The sequence below is a fragment of the Nothoprocta perdicaria genome, unplaced genomic scaffold, assembly GCF_003342845.1.
Source record: "Nothoprocta perdicaria isolate Ctin4 unplaced genomic scaffold, notPer1 scaffold_318, whole genome shotgun sequence".
Taxonomy (NCBI): domain Eukaryota; kingdom Metazoa; phylum Chordata; class Aves; order Tinamiformes; family Tinamidae; genus Nothoprocta; species Nothoprocta perdicaria.
The window spans coordinates 484,984-502,281 of record NW_020455553.1 but is presented as its reverse complement, the minus strand read 5'-3'; the positions used below and the strand labels follow the sequence as shown (position 1 = coordinate 502,281).

Sequence of the window (17,298 nt, the reverse complement as noted above, 5' to 3'; positions counted from 1 at the left end):
AAGCATGGAGGTGGCCCAACACCCATGAGAGCTCAYCTTCTCTCTCCTCCATGGTGGCTGTCACCGCCAGAGGCCCTTCTCACCTCTGGCTGATGCTGCCCCTAACTCCCCACCTGGTCAGGAGGCCGCTGGCTACGCTGCCAGCTCCAGTTCAAGAGGCTCACCAGGCTGTTCACAGCTAGGCTGGCAGCGTTTCCTGGCTTCTTCATATCCTACATAAACATATGCTGCTCTTCCAGGATTGTTTTGCCAGGGAACATGGATTTAGCTCAGCCTTCTTACCCTCCTCTTGAGGAACAGCAAGTTGCTTAGGTCGCCCATAATCTGGCATTGGGTGCTCACTGTGTCAGTGCAGCTCACCTTGTCCCACCCAGAGGCCTTCTTGCAGCTGTGCAGAGCTCAGACACCTTCACACAAACCCCTGTTGCTACTGCAGGTACCACTCCAGACACTGTCAAGAATGGATTATGGCTTCTCCATCCCTTACAGAGGAGTAGATGCAAGTCCCACTATAGGGGAATATGAAGTACATGGGCATGTTTCCTCAAGCTTATTTGGTGCAGCAGGCACTCAGGTCTATAGGGCACCAGGCTATGATGGCAGTGTCTCATGCACTRCAAACACCAGGATATTCCAGTCCTGTGTGGGCTCGGCCTCATATGGACTCAGCTCTCCGCTGGAGCAGGTCTCACTCACCAGACCTTGACAGTCACATTGCATGTTGCTCTGAGGAAGCCAYGGCTGGAAACCTCCTGGCAACCACTGAGGAGCAGGATCTTCTTAGCTTGTTCTTGTGGACCTGGGGCATCAAAGTGAAGAAATAGCACWGGAAAGAAAAGACAGAGATGCTTCGAAGAAGGGCTGAAGTGAGGAGTCAGAGGATGTTCATAAGTGAGGAAGGATGTGTGTGAAACCCTAGCGCTTTTTTCTGGGGACAGAGCCTCATGCCCCAAAAGAGCAGGCTGTATGCTAACTGTGTGGAGCTCATGCAAAAGGAGGAGAGCGCTTCCTTGAGCAGGAGGTTCATGTATCTTATCTTTGCTGCTGTCAAAGGGCAACAGCAGAAATTGCCACGYGTTGGAAAGCCTCCATACAGGTTATCTTCCACAGATATCAACAAGGCTGGAAAGTTACCTTCACTCTCTTGATAAAGGTTCCAGTGAACAAATGAACTCCAAGGCCCAGACAGGCTCATGGGGAAGCAACCATTGCTAMTAGCTATCAAAATAATGGCTTGTGTTTGTGCAAAGTCTTTAGCTGGCTCAAGCCACAGAGACAGCCTGCAGACACATGAGCCTGCTCCTCGGTTGGGAGTTCATCGGTGTCAGCCCTACCCTGCAGGCCACAAGAGTGGGTTTAATGAGGTGGTCGTCCAAGTTCTGCCAAACCACTATTCAAGGACAAGAGCCCACATAAGGCTAGATTTCAAATAGAAAAGGAACTGGAGAGGAAATGCTCCAATACTCAATCACTTTTACTTCCCATCCTGGGAAAAACAGCAGGATAAGCCATTTCAGAAGTTCATGAAGCTTTGGGCTTTACTGCTCCCTCTTTAACCCAAGAGACCTTCACTGAAGATAGGTCACTCTACCAAAGACTGGGGCAGTGCAGGAGGTACCATCCGTCTGTCTCCCTGCTCACTCTAGTCCCCTTTGGGATATTTGGCTGTACATTTGTGCACAAATATTCTCCTTGGAAGAGCMTGCCTCCAAAAGCAGGCTCCTAGCACCCATCTCCAAGGTGGGCAGGGTCTGCACAGAGACTGGCTGAGGCCTCAGTCCATAAGGCAGTTGCATCTCAGGTCCGAAACATTTGCTTGGGCTGGGTCAGCCTCCCATTGCCCGGGAAGCACCACCGAACCCACCCACAAATATCCCACTCTGAGCAAACCAGTTAAATCTGTCAGACTGTCCTGAGGTGCAGTGAGAAAGGCTCCTTCCCCCCCGCATGGCTGTGCATGGGTGGCCGTCCCTTGCCACCGCCCGTGGTGGCCACAGCGAGACACAGAGCCAAGCCGCCTTTGTGGTGTCGCCTGCCCAGAGCCCAGGATCTTGCCCGTCCTGCTGGCTGGCCAGTCCACCCCATAACACAGCTCCATGTTTCTTTGGGATGACCTCCTGCTGGACTGGGGCTTCCCGCAGAGCGGCTCTCCTGCACAGCCACAGAGTGGATTTCCTGCCGCTCCATCAGAGCTCACTATTTGTTTCCCCGAGGGCTTCCTGAATGCCTTTATCAGCCCCAATCTTTCCATCACGAAGACTGTCCTGCAGCCTGGAGCTCTTCATCAAGAAGCGAGGGAAGAGGCCTGGTGGCTGGAGAGCAGCTGCTCACTCTGTCTCCCCTGCCCCAGAGCTGGACAAACAGAGGGTGGTGATGGACGGGACCTTTCCTTGCTCCCAAGCAAATCAAGCATGGACACACAGTGTCCTCTGCCGAGTCAGCCCTTGGCAGAACTGTGGGAAGGAGCGGGATGCAGGGCTTGGCGGCTCTGCAAGCCTCTGAACAGGCAGCCAAGCCTCTAGCTCCAGCCTCCATGCTCTCTGCCAGTTCTTTGCAGGCAAGGCAGGGAAAAGACCTTCCTCTCTGCTAATGAGCTGCAATTAATCACAGCTCTTTGAAAAGCAGGGCTGGTAGAAGAGGCCCTGCTGACCCATCAGCCAGCTCCACACCTGCAGGTGATGGTTTCCTGAAGAAACCAGGGCATCTTTGCACTCCTCCACAGCCCCCCATCTCCCTGGGACATGCACACCCTGCCAGGCCTCCTTCCCTCTGTGGTGGGAGGTTGGCGGCCCAGAACAGAGCAGGTGTGAAACAGCGATGCTCTCCTTGCTGGGCTATCAGAACTACGGCTCATGCTGCAGAAGCTGCTCACAAGCTGGTCTGAGAACACAAAGATAGACATGAATTAATCAAAGGCCCAGAAAAAAATCCCTTGTGATGTTCTGCAGGCCAAACTTGCTCCAAGCTGTGCTCCTAGGAGGACACCCACAGCTCAGAGCTGCTCATGTTGGAAGCAAATGTCTTGTTTTCCTCTTTCAAGTCCTCTCCAACTCCTTTGTGCTCAAAGAACCTAGTGGGATGTTTAAAGAATAAGATACAGCAAGCAAAGTCCACTCCCAATTAACAAGATTCTCTTCAGGAGATAAGGCCTGTTGCACACGGATAGGGGGACAATACGTGGCACTGGCAGGAAGCTTACGTGACACAGAGAGCTTCTGGAGAGATAATCGACTCTTGATCCCGCAACTGGCACCTTCCCTAACTGCAAAGCCTGCACATTCCTTATCTCCCCCAGGGAAAGGTTACCTCCAACACAGGACACTTTCAGTTTTGGGTTGAGAACTATTCCTCTCCCTTGCTAGCTGTGGTTTTCCTAGCGTGGCTTTCCTAGCACGGCTCTGCTGTGTGTCACCTTGCCATCCTCTTCAGCAGAGATTCCTTCTGTGCATTCACACCACGCCTCAGTCCCAGCCTCCCTGGTTATGTTGGCTCCAGCCAACATAAACATCTTTGCTGAGAGCTAAAGGGGAAAGGCAGACCTCTCCCACTGTCCTCCCTGCAATGCAGAGGGGCATTTTCAGTAGGGAAATTGCACATGGCCTTAATTGAGAGCCTGGTTTGAAAGCCCAGCACCTGTATTAGGATCTTTTCATCCAGATTTCTCCCTCACGAGTGTTGTTTGCAAAGTTTTGGGGATGTACCAGTCTGGGATATAGCCCAGCAGTAAGCCAGGCCCTTACGGACTTCCCAAGCAACAGTCACTTGCACACTTGGGATGCTCACCCTCCACCACATTTCCCATATGCATAGGCCCCTTTGATTCCCCACTCACATTTTCCCCTGCGGAGGTGCCCCCCGCTCCCGTGGGGAAGGGGGGTCCTGGCTGCGAAGTCTCATACTCTGTGACATTTCTTGTCTTGGTGCCAAGCAAGGGTTTGACAACAGGGCTGTTTTGCAGATCCTGACCCAGCTCTGGGATCGTCCCAGGACTGGGTACATTTTCCCTTCCTGTTTGCCAGCAAGGGCAATGGACAACTATCAAAGATTCTCCTCCTGCCTTCAAAATCCAACCTCCTCTGGAGCGGAGCCTGCCAGGCAGATGACAGTAATGACATCTCAGGTAAATGCACGGTGTGGAGAAGCAGCTCAGGGCTGTGGCATTGAGACCGTGGATCTGTGCCCCTTTGTTAAGCACCACGTCTGGCCTCAGCATGCTGAGCCTGCACAGCCCATATCACCGTATTGGGCCCAATTAGGAGATATGTGGCTGGGATTGCCGGCACCCTCTGCACCCACAGGGTCTTCTTGTTATCTCTCACTCACTATAAAGTGCTGGCAGCAGAAATGCTGAATCAGGAGTGTTTGCCTGGAAGGAATAACTTGCTTTTAGCACTAGTCCATGCTGATTTGCAGCACTCTCACCTTGGGGAGCAGAGGACAGCCCAGGTAACGAGGCTCAGTGCCGGCTTCCCAGGCCAAGGCAGAAGGGGGAGGAAGCCCCAACTCCAAACGGGGGCTACAGCCAGCAACTGCAGGCACCTGTAGAGGTGCAAGAGGGAGGCAGAGGCAACCCAGGGTGTAGCTTCAGGCAAGGCAAACGGTCCCACACGTTACTTTTTGACATCTTCTCACCCATCTCACACGGTGGGACTTGACAATGTGCTGATGGCAAGACATCACCTGCAGCGGAGAACATCAGCAGTGTCCCCGGAGGCTGCTGCGGTCCCAGGTGTGCGCCCGGGCAGCGAGCGAGCGAACCCGGTCACGGAGGAGGCCAACAGCTCCCGTTTCACTGAGCTCAGCAGTCCAGCCGCAGCAGAGCTGCTCCAAGAAAAGGGGAAGAAAACACGGAGCACTGGCTCTCTTCCGATCAGATAGAGCGCACACGGCTGTGCAAAGTCCCCAGGCCACAGCTCCCGGACAGCCCCGCGACACGGCCGGTCCCTGCCGTGCTGCTGCGGGAAAGGGGCTCGTCCTCCATCACCCCAGGCTCTGCTGGGAAGAGGCAGCGATCCTGGCGCTGGGAGCGGGATACCCAGCCCCCAAGCCCTGCTTGTTCCACCTGCTGCCACCAGTGGGTCAGGCCGGCACCCCGAGGGTCTCATCTAGCTGCAGCTCCAGCTTCTCTCTGCTGATGGAAAGGCAAACAAACCAGCTCCACAGCAGCTCCACCACACCAGTCCACAGGCCCATTCCCTGCCTCAGTTTCCCCAGCTGCCGAAATGCACCTTACAAGGCTGGCAAGAGTCCCCTGGCCTATTTATCCTCTGGGACTACTTAAAATATGATCCAATTGATCCAAATATGATCCAAAATACGGAGCGGGGAGCCCTGGGCAGGCTCAGCAGCCTCGGTGCCAGGCAGGGAAGGAGGAGAGGGGATAAAGGGGCTCCCCCTGCTTGCCCCCTCACTCAGCACTGCAAAGAGGGGCCTGCACACCCCCAGCACAGGACACAGGCCAGGACTCCCTAGGGCATCCAGGCATCTGCTCCCACCTAGGAGCCTCCCAGCAGGGCGACATTGCCATCTGCTGCCTGCTGCTTGGCAGGACACGAGGGCCACGCTGCGCCCAGCGCTGGCGCTGCCTTGGGGCGTCCCTGGCCTTGCCCGCGGGCAGAACAGCTCATCGCAAGCGTCAGGAACGGTCACAACACACCAGCCGCGGAGTCCGGCCTGGCTGAACTTATTGCTCTGGTTTAGCAGTGCCACTTCTCCCATGTATTCACTACTCCCATGTATTTCGATTTTTTTTTAATCAAGAATCCTCTTCAGGCTGTTGGAAAATATCTTTCAGCAAGCCACGGGGCCAAAAATCTCACTTGGAGGATTCATCAGCAGTCTGCCAGCACTTTTTTAGGAGAAGGTGAAATTACTGCTCCTGGCATATTCAAAACTGGCAAGTATTTTTTTTAACTGAAAATCAAAAAGTAACATCCTCAGTTACATGAGCTCCCTGTTGCCATTCCTGATTTCCTGGGGTGCAATGTATCTGCAGGCAGCTTAAATCCATCAGAGCTGCATGACCAACAAGGATGAGGTGATCCTTACTGTAGAACTGTTTCATGAACAAAAAAAAAAAAAAAAAAAACCACTGCCAAATCCTTTAGCAATTGATCTGGACAAAATCCACCCCTTTTGGGTCACATCACTGCTCCAAAGTGCCTGATTCTGGCACTTTGCTAGGATCCAAGAGCAAGATCCTGGCAGCTCTGCCCATGACTCACCAGCTCAACGTGAACACACACCTCCAGCTCTCTCCAACTCGGTTTAATCATCTGGAAACACAAAGATGTTATTTTTTAACCCACAACCATACCAAAAAGACACTTGTTTATTTTAAACTTTGAAGTACCTACATATTGTCTCTTAAGATAAAAGGCACCATAAAAGGGAAGAGAAAAACGGTAATTATCCTCAGTTCAGGACTTTAACCTTTAAAATGGAAGAACTGGGCTTCCAGCTAGACTTGTTAGGTGCTTTTAACTTTTTCTTTTCCAGTAGGCTATGCAATTTGTGAGTCCTACCTGCCCATGGTCCCCAGAGACCCCCAGGTGCTCTATGTCCTGGCTCAGCCACGATCCTCTTGTCCTTCTTGCATCTCTTCATTGCCATCACGTCCACTGCCGTGCTTCACCTCGTACCCCGCATTACAGCCAAGAATCACACTGATTAACTTGGCAGTGGGCAAGGAGGTGTTTAGGTGCTATCTGTGAAGGGTGTTGAAGTCTTAGAGTTCGGTTCCCCCAGGGAGAGAATAGCAAAAATGCTGTAAGGCCACATGTCCCCTCCGTTACTCTGTGAGTTACAAGCCAGAGAAAGAAATTTTGTCCATGATCTGAAAAGATTATTTCAGGAAAGCTAAAATTTGCCCAGAAAAGGGAAGAGGCAAACAATTTCTCAAAGACAGAGATGCTGGGCTAATGAAACCACAGCAAAGTCACTGAAGTTTCACCCTTTCCTTCGAGGCATGCACACCAATGTCTCACCGGCAGCAAGAGTTAGACTGAGTTTAATAAAAAGACAGGGCAGATCATGCTGATGAAACACAGCATATGATCAGACAAGCAGCAGCTGCCTAGCTATCTGCTGGTCACCCTTTTTAGCCCCTTATTCCTCTGTGTGCGTGAATCAGATACCCCAACAATTCAGCTTGTTGATTTTTTTTTCTTTCTCCTCTCATCTTTTTTTTTTTTTTCCTGAGGTAGGACCACTCTCAGGACAGGCTACCTTGCTGATATGTCACAGAATAGACATTATTATTATTATTATTACTACTACAAGATTGAAAAAAAAGGGGGAAAAAAATGGAGTGGCTTAGAGTTCAGGCATTTTCTAACATCTTTTAAATCTCCCCTTCCTCAACCAGAGTGTCAGGCTTTGCATGGTTGCCCCTTCTAGCTGTTGCAGCTAGAAATTAGCTCTGCAGAAATCACTACCTGAGGAGTGGAATCGGCTGTGTTTTCCCCTACCATGTCTGCCCTTCAAAGGAGCAAAGGATGCAGTTGGGGTCATCAAAATTTTTCCTTTACATTTCCTTTTGGGCTGGTTTACATTTCCTCCACAGTTGCCCTGCACAGGGACAGAAGAGGGCATGAAGATGGGACCCAGCAAATCCAGTGCTCTCAGAGAGCGCCTTTTTGTCCTAATTCACAGCAGCCTTTAACACAAAGGATAGTAATAAAGCTGTTTCTTTCTTTTCCTAGGAATGGCTTTCTACCCTGCAGACCACCCGGGAGCACTCACGGAGCAAACTGGCTCCTGTGGTGACACGGCAGAAAGGGGAGACTTTTAAAAGCCACCATCCCTGAGGTGCTTATCAGGCCAGCCAGGGCATTTGAAGAAGGTCCTTTTGATCCATTCGCTTGCTGCTCTCCAGGGTTTGTCTGACATTGGTTTGCTGCAGGTAGCCCGCTAGATCAGCACAATGTCTGGAAAAATATTTCTGGTATCTACTTGCTGAAATGAAAAGGTAAAAAAGAAATAAAATCCCAGAGAAGTGCATCTGATAACATGGTGGAGTGATCTGTACAGTGCTGGGGATGAGGGTTGTTATGTCTCTCCGTGCAGTGCTACCATCAGAGGTGAGGATGCAAAACCTCAACGCATTAGAGAGGCTGGACGTTTCAGGCTGGACTGTGGGTCTGCCCTCTTGCCTGAGCTGGGAGGGTTGGGGCTGGGCGCTATGGGTTGATATGGTGAAAACAGTGAGCTGGTCCTTCACTACGAGGGACTTTTGTCCCATGTAGGGTCCCCATGTAGGGCTTTTCCTACGCTATTGCTTTAGTCCTGTGTTGGACTGATTTAGCAGCCAGCTGCTGGGTTGGAGTGATTTAGTCCTGGCTGTGCCAGGGCTCAGGGTCCAGCCTCCAAGTCCCACGTAACCACCCTGTGTCAGCAAAGAAAAACACCAGTGAGTCCAGAGGGTCCTCAGGGCTGAGATGGTCTGTGAAGCGAGTCAGCTCAGAGCAAGGAGAAGAGCTTTGGAAGCTGATTCTGATCCCACAGAGGAGACAGAAGTCCCTGATATGAGGGATGCAAAGTTGAGCTTTGTGAAAAGCAGCCATTTCTCAGAGCATCGGTCCTTTTGGAGCTGCCACCACCACCTCCATCAGCTCCATCAGCAACAACCACGACGGGCAAGGAGAAGGCAGGAAAAATTTTACACCCTTTGCTGGCCTCCCAGGAGAGCCCCTTTCCAAAGCAGAACTGCAGTAAGCATCTTTACAGCAGTAAGCTGCTTTCTGAGACCAGGGATGGGCACCAGGCAGTTGGGAAATATGGCTTTTCTCAAGTACCTGTTATCTGAGGCAATTAAAAAATAAATTAAACTCTCATTTTAACTTGCCACATGAGAGACATATGCAACGGTGAAACAATTAAAAGCCAGTGCCGGGAACATGCTGTTCTCACCAGCTCGTTGCAAAAGTACACAAGGGCAAAAAGCATCCCGGGCCGTCGCTTTTTTTGTGGTTTTCTGATCATTAATCAATAGCTATTGCTGCCTCTGGCGGCTCCCTCGGCTCCCCCATCACACTCGTGTGCTAAGGTTCTTGCAGGCTGGGTCGGTGCTTAGCAGAGCAGGAACCCCTTCAACAGCACCCTAGTGATGCTGGGGCTCCTGCTGGTGTCTCTCAGGCCAAGCCAAGCTGAGGATGCCCTTGGCTCCAGACTAGAGCCCTGGTCCCAGCCTAACAGACTGTATGTGATACATAAATGTGCTTGGGTTGAACAGTATTGCAGCTGCCAAGGCCTGACCGGGCTGCGAGAGCCTAGCTTTACTTTTCACTCCTGCAGTGTTTACTGTCTGTGATGACTACAAACTAGATGCTGTGTAATACCATGTGAACGGAGAAAGAAATAAAATTGGGGATAGTGCTTTGTGTTTACACAAACTCCCCAGTTCTGGTGCTAGTTTCAAGCTGCTGTTATGTCTCAAGTGAATGCACTGGAAATAAATACTCCATATCTGCTCATGCATGCCACGAGCTGTCTAAAATTAACCACCTCTAATGCTTTCAGTTCACATAAGCCACTTTGTGCGCCTTGTTCAAAGGGAAGTACCTGTACAGACGTGGTGTTTTTACTGTTACTGTTAGCAGTGGGTGCACATCTGCAAATGTTCAGAAGATAAATACAACATGAGGTCCTGCAACTACTCAGAGAAGTCCTTCTGTATTCAGAGGCCAAAACCCTCACCCCAAGACTACAAATATCACTAGGGCTGGGGTTCGGTCTGCAGGATGCACAGGTCTGATGGGAGGTTTTGCAATGAACCTGCAGTCGTGCATCGACAAAGCTTTCACTTGTGGGACCAACACCACCGATAAACACGGTCCTCAGCCATCGCCCATGTTCGGGGTGGTGCAAGTGCCCTGGTATTCCCACAGCACCCCCCAAACAGCTGTGTTTTCCAAGGTCAGCTCTCCTAGCAGATGTAACATGGTACCAGGAAAAGTACTGCCGTGGGGCTGCACCGTACTTGCGCCATAATACCTGTGTTTTTCTCCATGCAAAAGCCAAGGTCTTCCTTTTCTCAGGCTCCTGAGGCACAACACTCTGCAGTCAGCAGACGGATTTCTACAAGCAGGAAAGTCCATCTTCACTTTAAAGGAGTAGGGAAGAAGAACTCCTGAAACCATGTTTTGCAATCCCTTTTTCCAAATCACTGTCAAAACACTGGGGAAACCAAGTGCACCCACTAAAAAGTCAAGAATCTCTGCAGTGCCGTCAATACCAATGGTATTTTCAGAATAACAATAACAGCCAAGATCTGAGGAAAAAGAAAATTAGTACAAGGTCTTGCAAATATGAAAACAGGCTGGATTCCATCTCAGTAACCAGTGCTGACGCTTGCTAATGCTGACTCTTTTGGAGTAAAACTTACCACACTTAACAAAGAACATCTTTGCCTGGAGGAAGAAGTTTATTTTTAAAAGGTGCCAGGTAGTTATCAGGAATAGCTGCTAAAAGCAAGTTGATGGTCAAATCACCTTGCTGTTACCTGTGCACAGCTCTGAGCCCAGGAATCTATTTCTCAATATTCCTTGCAGCCAACAAGCCCTGTGCTGTTAGCCGGTACAGAAATAAACCTGCACAGAACAAATTACTACTCCTGCTTTCAGATCTAAAGACTCTACATAACCATTAAGATACATACCTTAATGAGAAGATGAGTTGATAGCTGTGTTGCTTCTCTTTTACTAGATAATCAAGAGGAAAAGCATTATATCTGCACTGCACAAGCGCATTCACTTGAGCACATGCTCCTCTCCCCTGGAAAATGTTCCCAAATGGTCAAGGCACAATTTGGAAGCATGATCACCCTGTAGTGAGTTTACAAGTGAGTTGTTCTCTTGCAGAGAACTCTACTTTTTGTTGCAGGAGACATTCCCCTTCAGTGATGGTTCTTTTAAGGTAACTCCAACCCTGCACAGGCTTGTACATGCTTAACTTCTGCAAGGATCTGACGCAGCTGGAATCATCACATTAAAAATACCATTTTCCCTTCTGCTTCCAATATGTTACCCTAGTGAAATGATATTAATCTGTTGTTCTGTTGGAGAGATCTCAGCCCCTGCTTGCTTTCAGCCTGCAACACTGCAAAAACAAAAAGATGATATGAGTAGGAGCATCAAGACCGCAGAGAACTCGCCTTTCCTTGGCGCAAGGTGCGACACCCACCCACAGCCACAACTGCTCCTGGTGCTTCGCGCCCTTCAGCAGCTGACAAAGGTGGTAAGCCACTTTTGGAATTCATCCCAAAAAGCACAGGAGCGTTTACCATGCGACACCCTTGTTAACAAAGTGAGAAAACAGTTTTGTAGCTGCCAAGGGCTGGCTGGTGGCTCGCAGTGAGTGAGAGCTTGGACTCCTCAGTGCTGGAGCTATTTTAACTTTGCCAGTTTTGAGTTAGTTCTCCTATGATGGAATGAGTTGGGTAGGGAGGAGACAGCAGAACTAGCACAGGATACTTTTACATTTCACTGTTCTTAAAAGCATTAGCTGAAGACCAAGACCACTTGTATGATGAGAATCCCCTGCTCTTCTCGGAGCTCCAGTCCTCAGTCTGTGTCCATGGTGCTTCCATGAGTGTCCCAAAGATGAAGACTTCCAAATGAATCCTCCTCACAGCACAATATTAGCAAAAGGAATTGCTTCTTCCATGTGCTTTTAGGCACAAGCGAACTAAGAGATACCATGGCTAATCTGCACAAAGAAAAATGACTTTTGTCGAAACCACACGTGCCAAAACCTCTCTAAAGAAGCAAGGCTGCAGACAAGTCACATTATCTCATCAGCTCTCTTCCCATTTTAGCTACCCTTGTGCCTGGCTATGTCTGTTATGGTCTACCAGCCTCTCAGGCTGTCTCTGTGACATACGTGGGGCCTGGGAGAGTTTTACAAGTCTTCTCAACGTACATTAAAAACAGAATTTTTGCATTGCAGAAAGGAAGATATCTGGTGGCGAGGGATTTCCTGTAGCTTGTGCAGGAGTTAGTGGAAGTTTCTGCTAAGAGGGTTCAACAGCTTTTTCGCAGAAGCCATCACACATTTTAATTACTCCCTTTACACATTCAAGCGCTTTACATCCAAGTCAACCTTCCAGGCAAGTATCTTTTTAATAACCTTTTAGTTAAGCCTGGTAGTTTTCATTTCACCAACCATTTAATTTTCCCATTAAATAAGCCTTTGTTCAAAACACTTCCAACATTAGGCTCTTACAGGTATGAATTCCACCGACTGCTAATCCCAAACAGCAGAACAACTAGACGTCCCCAATTAGAGCAACTGCTTAATCAGAGCAGTCACACCACATAAAGGCGTGCATACTGCTGCAATTTAATCGAGTGCTAACACCCCTGACAGCCAGAACACTGAATACCCAAGGGAGAAGGGAAAGGTGCTGCTGGATAGGGCACACTGCACCGACAACTCTGAAATATTTCCCTGTTTTCCCTAAGAACGGGCAAACAGATCAGTTCCCTAATCCAGAGACTCCTTTATGGGACCCAGATACTCTTTTGTGGAGCGAAATTCAACTGATTCATCGGTGAGGTTGGAAGAGCTGGCCTCTCATCCGTGACAAGCTAAGCTGCTGCTAAGGACGGTTGTCCAGCTTGAGCTAAGGCCCTCACACCAAATACTACAGTGACCACGTTTGCAAAATGCTTGCCCCAGTGTTCCCCAGTGGAGGGTACTGAGCAAAAACCACCCCACGAAGAGCAACACGATTAATCCAAGTTCTGAGACGCGGCACTTGGATTTCACCTCTGCAGGAGAATCCAGCAGAATGCAGGTTATTTTTTACTCTATTAAGTTTGCAAACACAATCGGTACTTCACATTAAATAGCCCAGCACTAAATGTAAAGGTACGTGACTCCAGCACTGGACATGCAGTGTGCGGCAGGGCTTCGTGCTGAAAATGCACCACTTCTTAGAAAGAAATTAGTGAAATCATGGAAGCTGGCAGCAGGAGGAAACAAAGTTTTCTGACATCAAAAGGAAACAGACTCGACGACACACTGTTTTATCCTACCACAGTGATTAAATCTAGACTATTTAAAGTGTCATGGTTAAGTTTCAGGTGTAAAAACTTTATGGCCATAACGAAGACAAAAGCATACTTCTTCGGAAGCTACAGACATCTGGTATTTGGCAATACCTGACCAAATTTGGAGAGCTACTTTCCAAGGGAACCTTTCTTCACTCATTTTTTGAGTCCAAATGAAAGCAGGACTCCAGGAGATACCTTTGGTATTACACAGACACCTCCACACGCATCATAGAATGCCTGGATCAAATGTAATCCTCTTACAAGGTGTTTCTTTACCTCTGAGAAAATAAAACAAATCTTTTCTAAATCAAAAGGATTGCAAAGTAACAATTAGCAAAAGGTGGCTTACATTTGGTCTTTTTCCTGCTTTTTCTATTTCGTGCTTTCAAAAATTTGCTACTGCAGTACTCAGCTGGACAGAATGAGAGCACACAGCTCCATCAGAAACACAAATCTGTTCAAATCCCCCACTTCAACACCATGCCCCTTCTTAGCCAAAATAAAGTTCTCTCTCCATCATTAACAGCCATTCCACCAATCACATCAAGTTACATAAGGGATTAGTAGATAAAAACATGTATGAAATACAGCTGATAACGGTTCGATTTAATATGTAACTTTTTTCTTTTAGTAGCCAACATCATACTTCCCTCCCAAATAAAAAAATACCTAATTAAAAAAAATATAAACAGAATACACAGACAGAAGGGATATGTGGGAATCTCTAGACTACTCTGTCTTAGCAAAGACTTGCAACAACAGTTGCACCCAAACCCAGTGCTGAAGAACAACCTTGCTCCAGGGAGCAGGAGACAGTTCATTGGTGACCAAGTCTGCAGAAGAAAGCTGCATGGCCCACACATCTGCAGAAAGCTCCACCTGATGCTCCTACAGTTCAGCTGGTAAGAAGAGCATGAAGTTATTTCCTCACGTAACACCAGTTTAAAGCCAGGCAGCACAACCTCTGTCAGCACAAGCTGCAGAGCTCCCTACGATGTAGTGTTCTCCACTGCTAGGAAGCAGGATCCAGACTGGCTGTTGCGCGTGCCATGGAGCGCTCTCCTCAGCCCACTTCAGGTAAGAAGCAACCGAGGCGACCACAACCACAGCGAACAAGGGACTAAGATTTGTCCAGTTTGTGCGTACGCTCGTGCCTCCGTAGAGTTCCAGACTCGGTGAAGGAATGACCACAGTAAGCACAGGAGTAGGGCTTCTCTCCCGTGTGGATCCGCTGATGACGCTGCAGCGATGCCAGCCGGGTGAAGGTCCCTCCACACTCCTCGCAGTAGAAGGGGCGCTCCCCAGAGTGAGTCTGCTGGTGTCTCTTCAGCCTGAGCAGCTGGATGAATGCCATGCCACATTCCTGGCATTTGAAAGGCTTGTCTTGCCGGTGGATCACCTTGTGTTTGGAGAGCAGATTAGGCTTATCAAAACCCTTGCCGCATGTTGGACAGGCATAAGGTTTATAGTCTTCCTCCTCTGACTTTGGGTTCTCTGCACAAGGCTGATCAGTGTATTCAGCACAGTGTTGGCTACGGTGCACTACTGACCACGGGTTCCTGGCCATGCCATTTCCTAGGATCACCATGGAGCGCTCTATCTTGTGCACATTGCGCAGGTGCCTCCAGACATCAGCTGTGCGGATGAAACCCTTGTCACATTCTGGACACTTATGTGGCCTGTCACTAGAATGAATGAGCTTGTGCATTCGCAGATTGGCAGCACGGAAGAACTCTTTGCCACAAACAGGACATTGGTATGAGTTTTGCACAAGGTGGATTTGCTTGTGTTCCTGCAGTTCATTCGTACCCTGGAAAGAGGCACCACACTTCTTGCATCTATATGGCAAGGGTTCCCCAGAAATGGGTACCAGGTCCTCACCAAAAACATCAGCAAGAACAGTGTTTTCGTCTTCATCACACGGCCTTCTCTGGGGTTTCTTGGAGCACTTAGAGGAACTGCGCTCTAAATCCTCCTCTTCACACTGCAAGTCAAAGTTGGTATTGGAGGTGACAATTATCCCAGCTGTCGTCTCACCTTGGTTTTGGTAGTAGGTCTCATAGGTCTCTTCATCTTCACACTGCAACTCTACAGGAATCTTCTGTTTACCTGAAGGTCCAGCATGGTTGCGACGAGGAGTGGATCTCTGTGAGTAATTCATGTCTACCTCCTTCTGGAGGCTAGATTTGTGGCCTACCCATTTATTGGTCTGTCTGGAATAATTTGAATGCTTCTCACCTGTGTCACATGTGTTATTCTCGGAGTCCCAGTCTACTTTCACATCCATCTTCGGATGTGTGTGCTGTGTTTATCTGCGTATACCAAGCTCTTCAGGTCTTGCATGGCAAGTACGTCTCATTCTCAGATCTCTTCAGTCATCCCTAGAAAACAACAACAAAAAAATTATCAAAGGATTTTCTGAGAGCAGCAGCAAATAAACATATATCAATACAGAAAACCTATGTTATGATTAAAATAATGGAACAGATTATTAGCTATGCAGTGGGAGAAACAGAATCATTGTCTAGCATTTATGTGGAATGCAAACAATTCAGCATATAGAATGCAGACAGAATACACTTTAGTAAAGTTAAATCCTCTGTTATAACCCAGTCTTTGCTATAAATGTAAATTGTTAAACCATTTCTATTTAAGTTAAAATCTTAAGAACTTTAGGGTCAAAACACTTTGGGTTAAGTCCTACACTCACTTATCTCTCTAGCTGCCTTATAGCAGGTCTTTTACCCAACAATTCACTTCTAATCCTTGTTTTTAAGTTGCTATTAAATAAATTGGCCAGCACCACATAGTGAGGAGAGATGTGCTAGAGTCATCTGTAAGGAAAGGTCTAAAAGAGCAGCCAAGGAAGCTCACTGGTTGACCTAACAGCTGCTGGCCCCCCAGAATGGCTTCAAATTCCCCGGGTAAATTGTCCCAGCAGCCTCTGGTGACTCCACATGGAGTTTTCAGTCAACCAGTTTTAAGGAGGAATTTGGTCTGAATAGATAGTCTGAGCTAAGAAAGTTCATTTTACCCACCGTGCACAGTTAGCTCTGCTCTTTGGACCTCCAGCATCTCCTCCACAGCCACTTTTTAATATTCCCTTCACTCCTGCTCCTTCTCCGTTTCTTCCTGGCTGCTTTTGTCTTAACAAAGATTAAGAAGAAGAAGTTAAGAAGATTAAGAAGAGAAGTTAAAACTTCTCTAAACATAAGCATATTCATACAGAATGTGTAAGTATGTAGGCATGCATATATTTCTGCATTTACATGTGAACATAAATATAAAGATTGCCTATTCATTTTCAGTAGGTTTAACTAGCAATAAGGACATCACAGTAACACACTTTAAGTGAAAGGTCTCATTCACGTCTCAGAAAGGCCAGCTTCATTCAAGGCACAAATTGAACTTTCTTCTACCGTGATCCTGAAAACAAGTCTGAATTAATCGTCTTCATTAGGCACTGTCTGGAAAACACTGGCTTGAGTCATCCATCAGCTCCAACTATTCCCATTAACTTAGTGGTACCTGCATGAAAATGGGGGCTATTTTTACCTTCCAGCGTGGGGCTGAGTGTCTCCAGGAGGTCACGGCAGGCTTCCTAGCGAAGCAACGGGCTGGCTTGCTAAAGATAAACTTTCCAGGGAAGGCTTGTCTTAACAAAACTTGCTGAGAAAGGCCAGCCCCACGCAGCAGGACTTGCAAGCGGGATGACGCAAGCTTAACGAAACCCGGGTTTATAGGTGGGGATGGACGGATAAGGCGAATCCCGCCGTGCCAAGCGCCCGCCCGCTGCGTGTCCCCCCGCTCGCATCTCACCCGGTGCCGCAGCAGGTAGCAGCAGCAGCAGCGGGGCAGCCGCTGGGCCTGGCGCAGGCCCCGGCGCAGCCGCAGCGCCGCCCTCGGCATCGCGCCCGCCCTGGAGAGGCGGCGCTCGGCCCGCGCCGCTGCCCCAACGCTGCCCTTCCCAAGCGAGCCCAGGCAGACGCTGCATTCCCTTTGAAGCCGTTAGCCAGGAGAAATAAGCTCAGCTCTTGTCAGGCTGCTGTCGTTCCAAGCCCCTGGCTTTGCGGCCTCACCTCCAACCCAAGCGGTGCTTCTTCAATGCGCACGTCCGCAACTGCACCCGGTGTTTTTGGCAGAGGCTCTTTCATCGATGGCATCGTTTCTTCACTCCTGCTGCAAATCCTAGGGCCCCAATACCCTTTCCAAAGCCGCAGCACAACAGCAATTCACAGGCATT

The 17,298-nt window shown here is 48.9% G+C and overlaps 1 protein-coding gene across 1 annotated transcript; it reads right to left on the bottom strand.

Annotated features, from left to right (window-relative positions):
* Positions 1 to 13,542: 13,542 nt before the first annotated feature.
* On the bottom strand, positions 13,543 to 16,708 carry ZNF648 (zinc finger protein 648). The gene is made up of 3 exons (XM_026042944.1): positions 16,611 to 16,708; positions 16,094 to 16,201; positions 13,543 to 15,436 (listed from the first exon to the last, which is right to left on the bottom strand). Exon 3 carries the CDS (start codon positions 15,340 to 15,342, stop codon positions 14,176 to 14,178), a length of 1,167 nt encoding a protein of 388 aa, XP_025898729.1. The 5' UTR covers positions 15,343 to 15,436; positions 16,094 to 16,201; positions 16,611 to 16,708; the 3' UTR covers positions 13,543 to 14,175.
* Positions 16,709 to 17,298: the final 590 nt, after the last annotated feature.

What these genes read in the sequence shown, in the direction of transcription:
- ZNF648 (XM_026042944.1), bottom strand. Translation starts at nt 15,342, where the DNA reads ATGGATGTGAAAGTAGACTGGGACTCCGAGAATAACACATGTGACACA.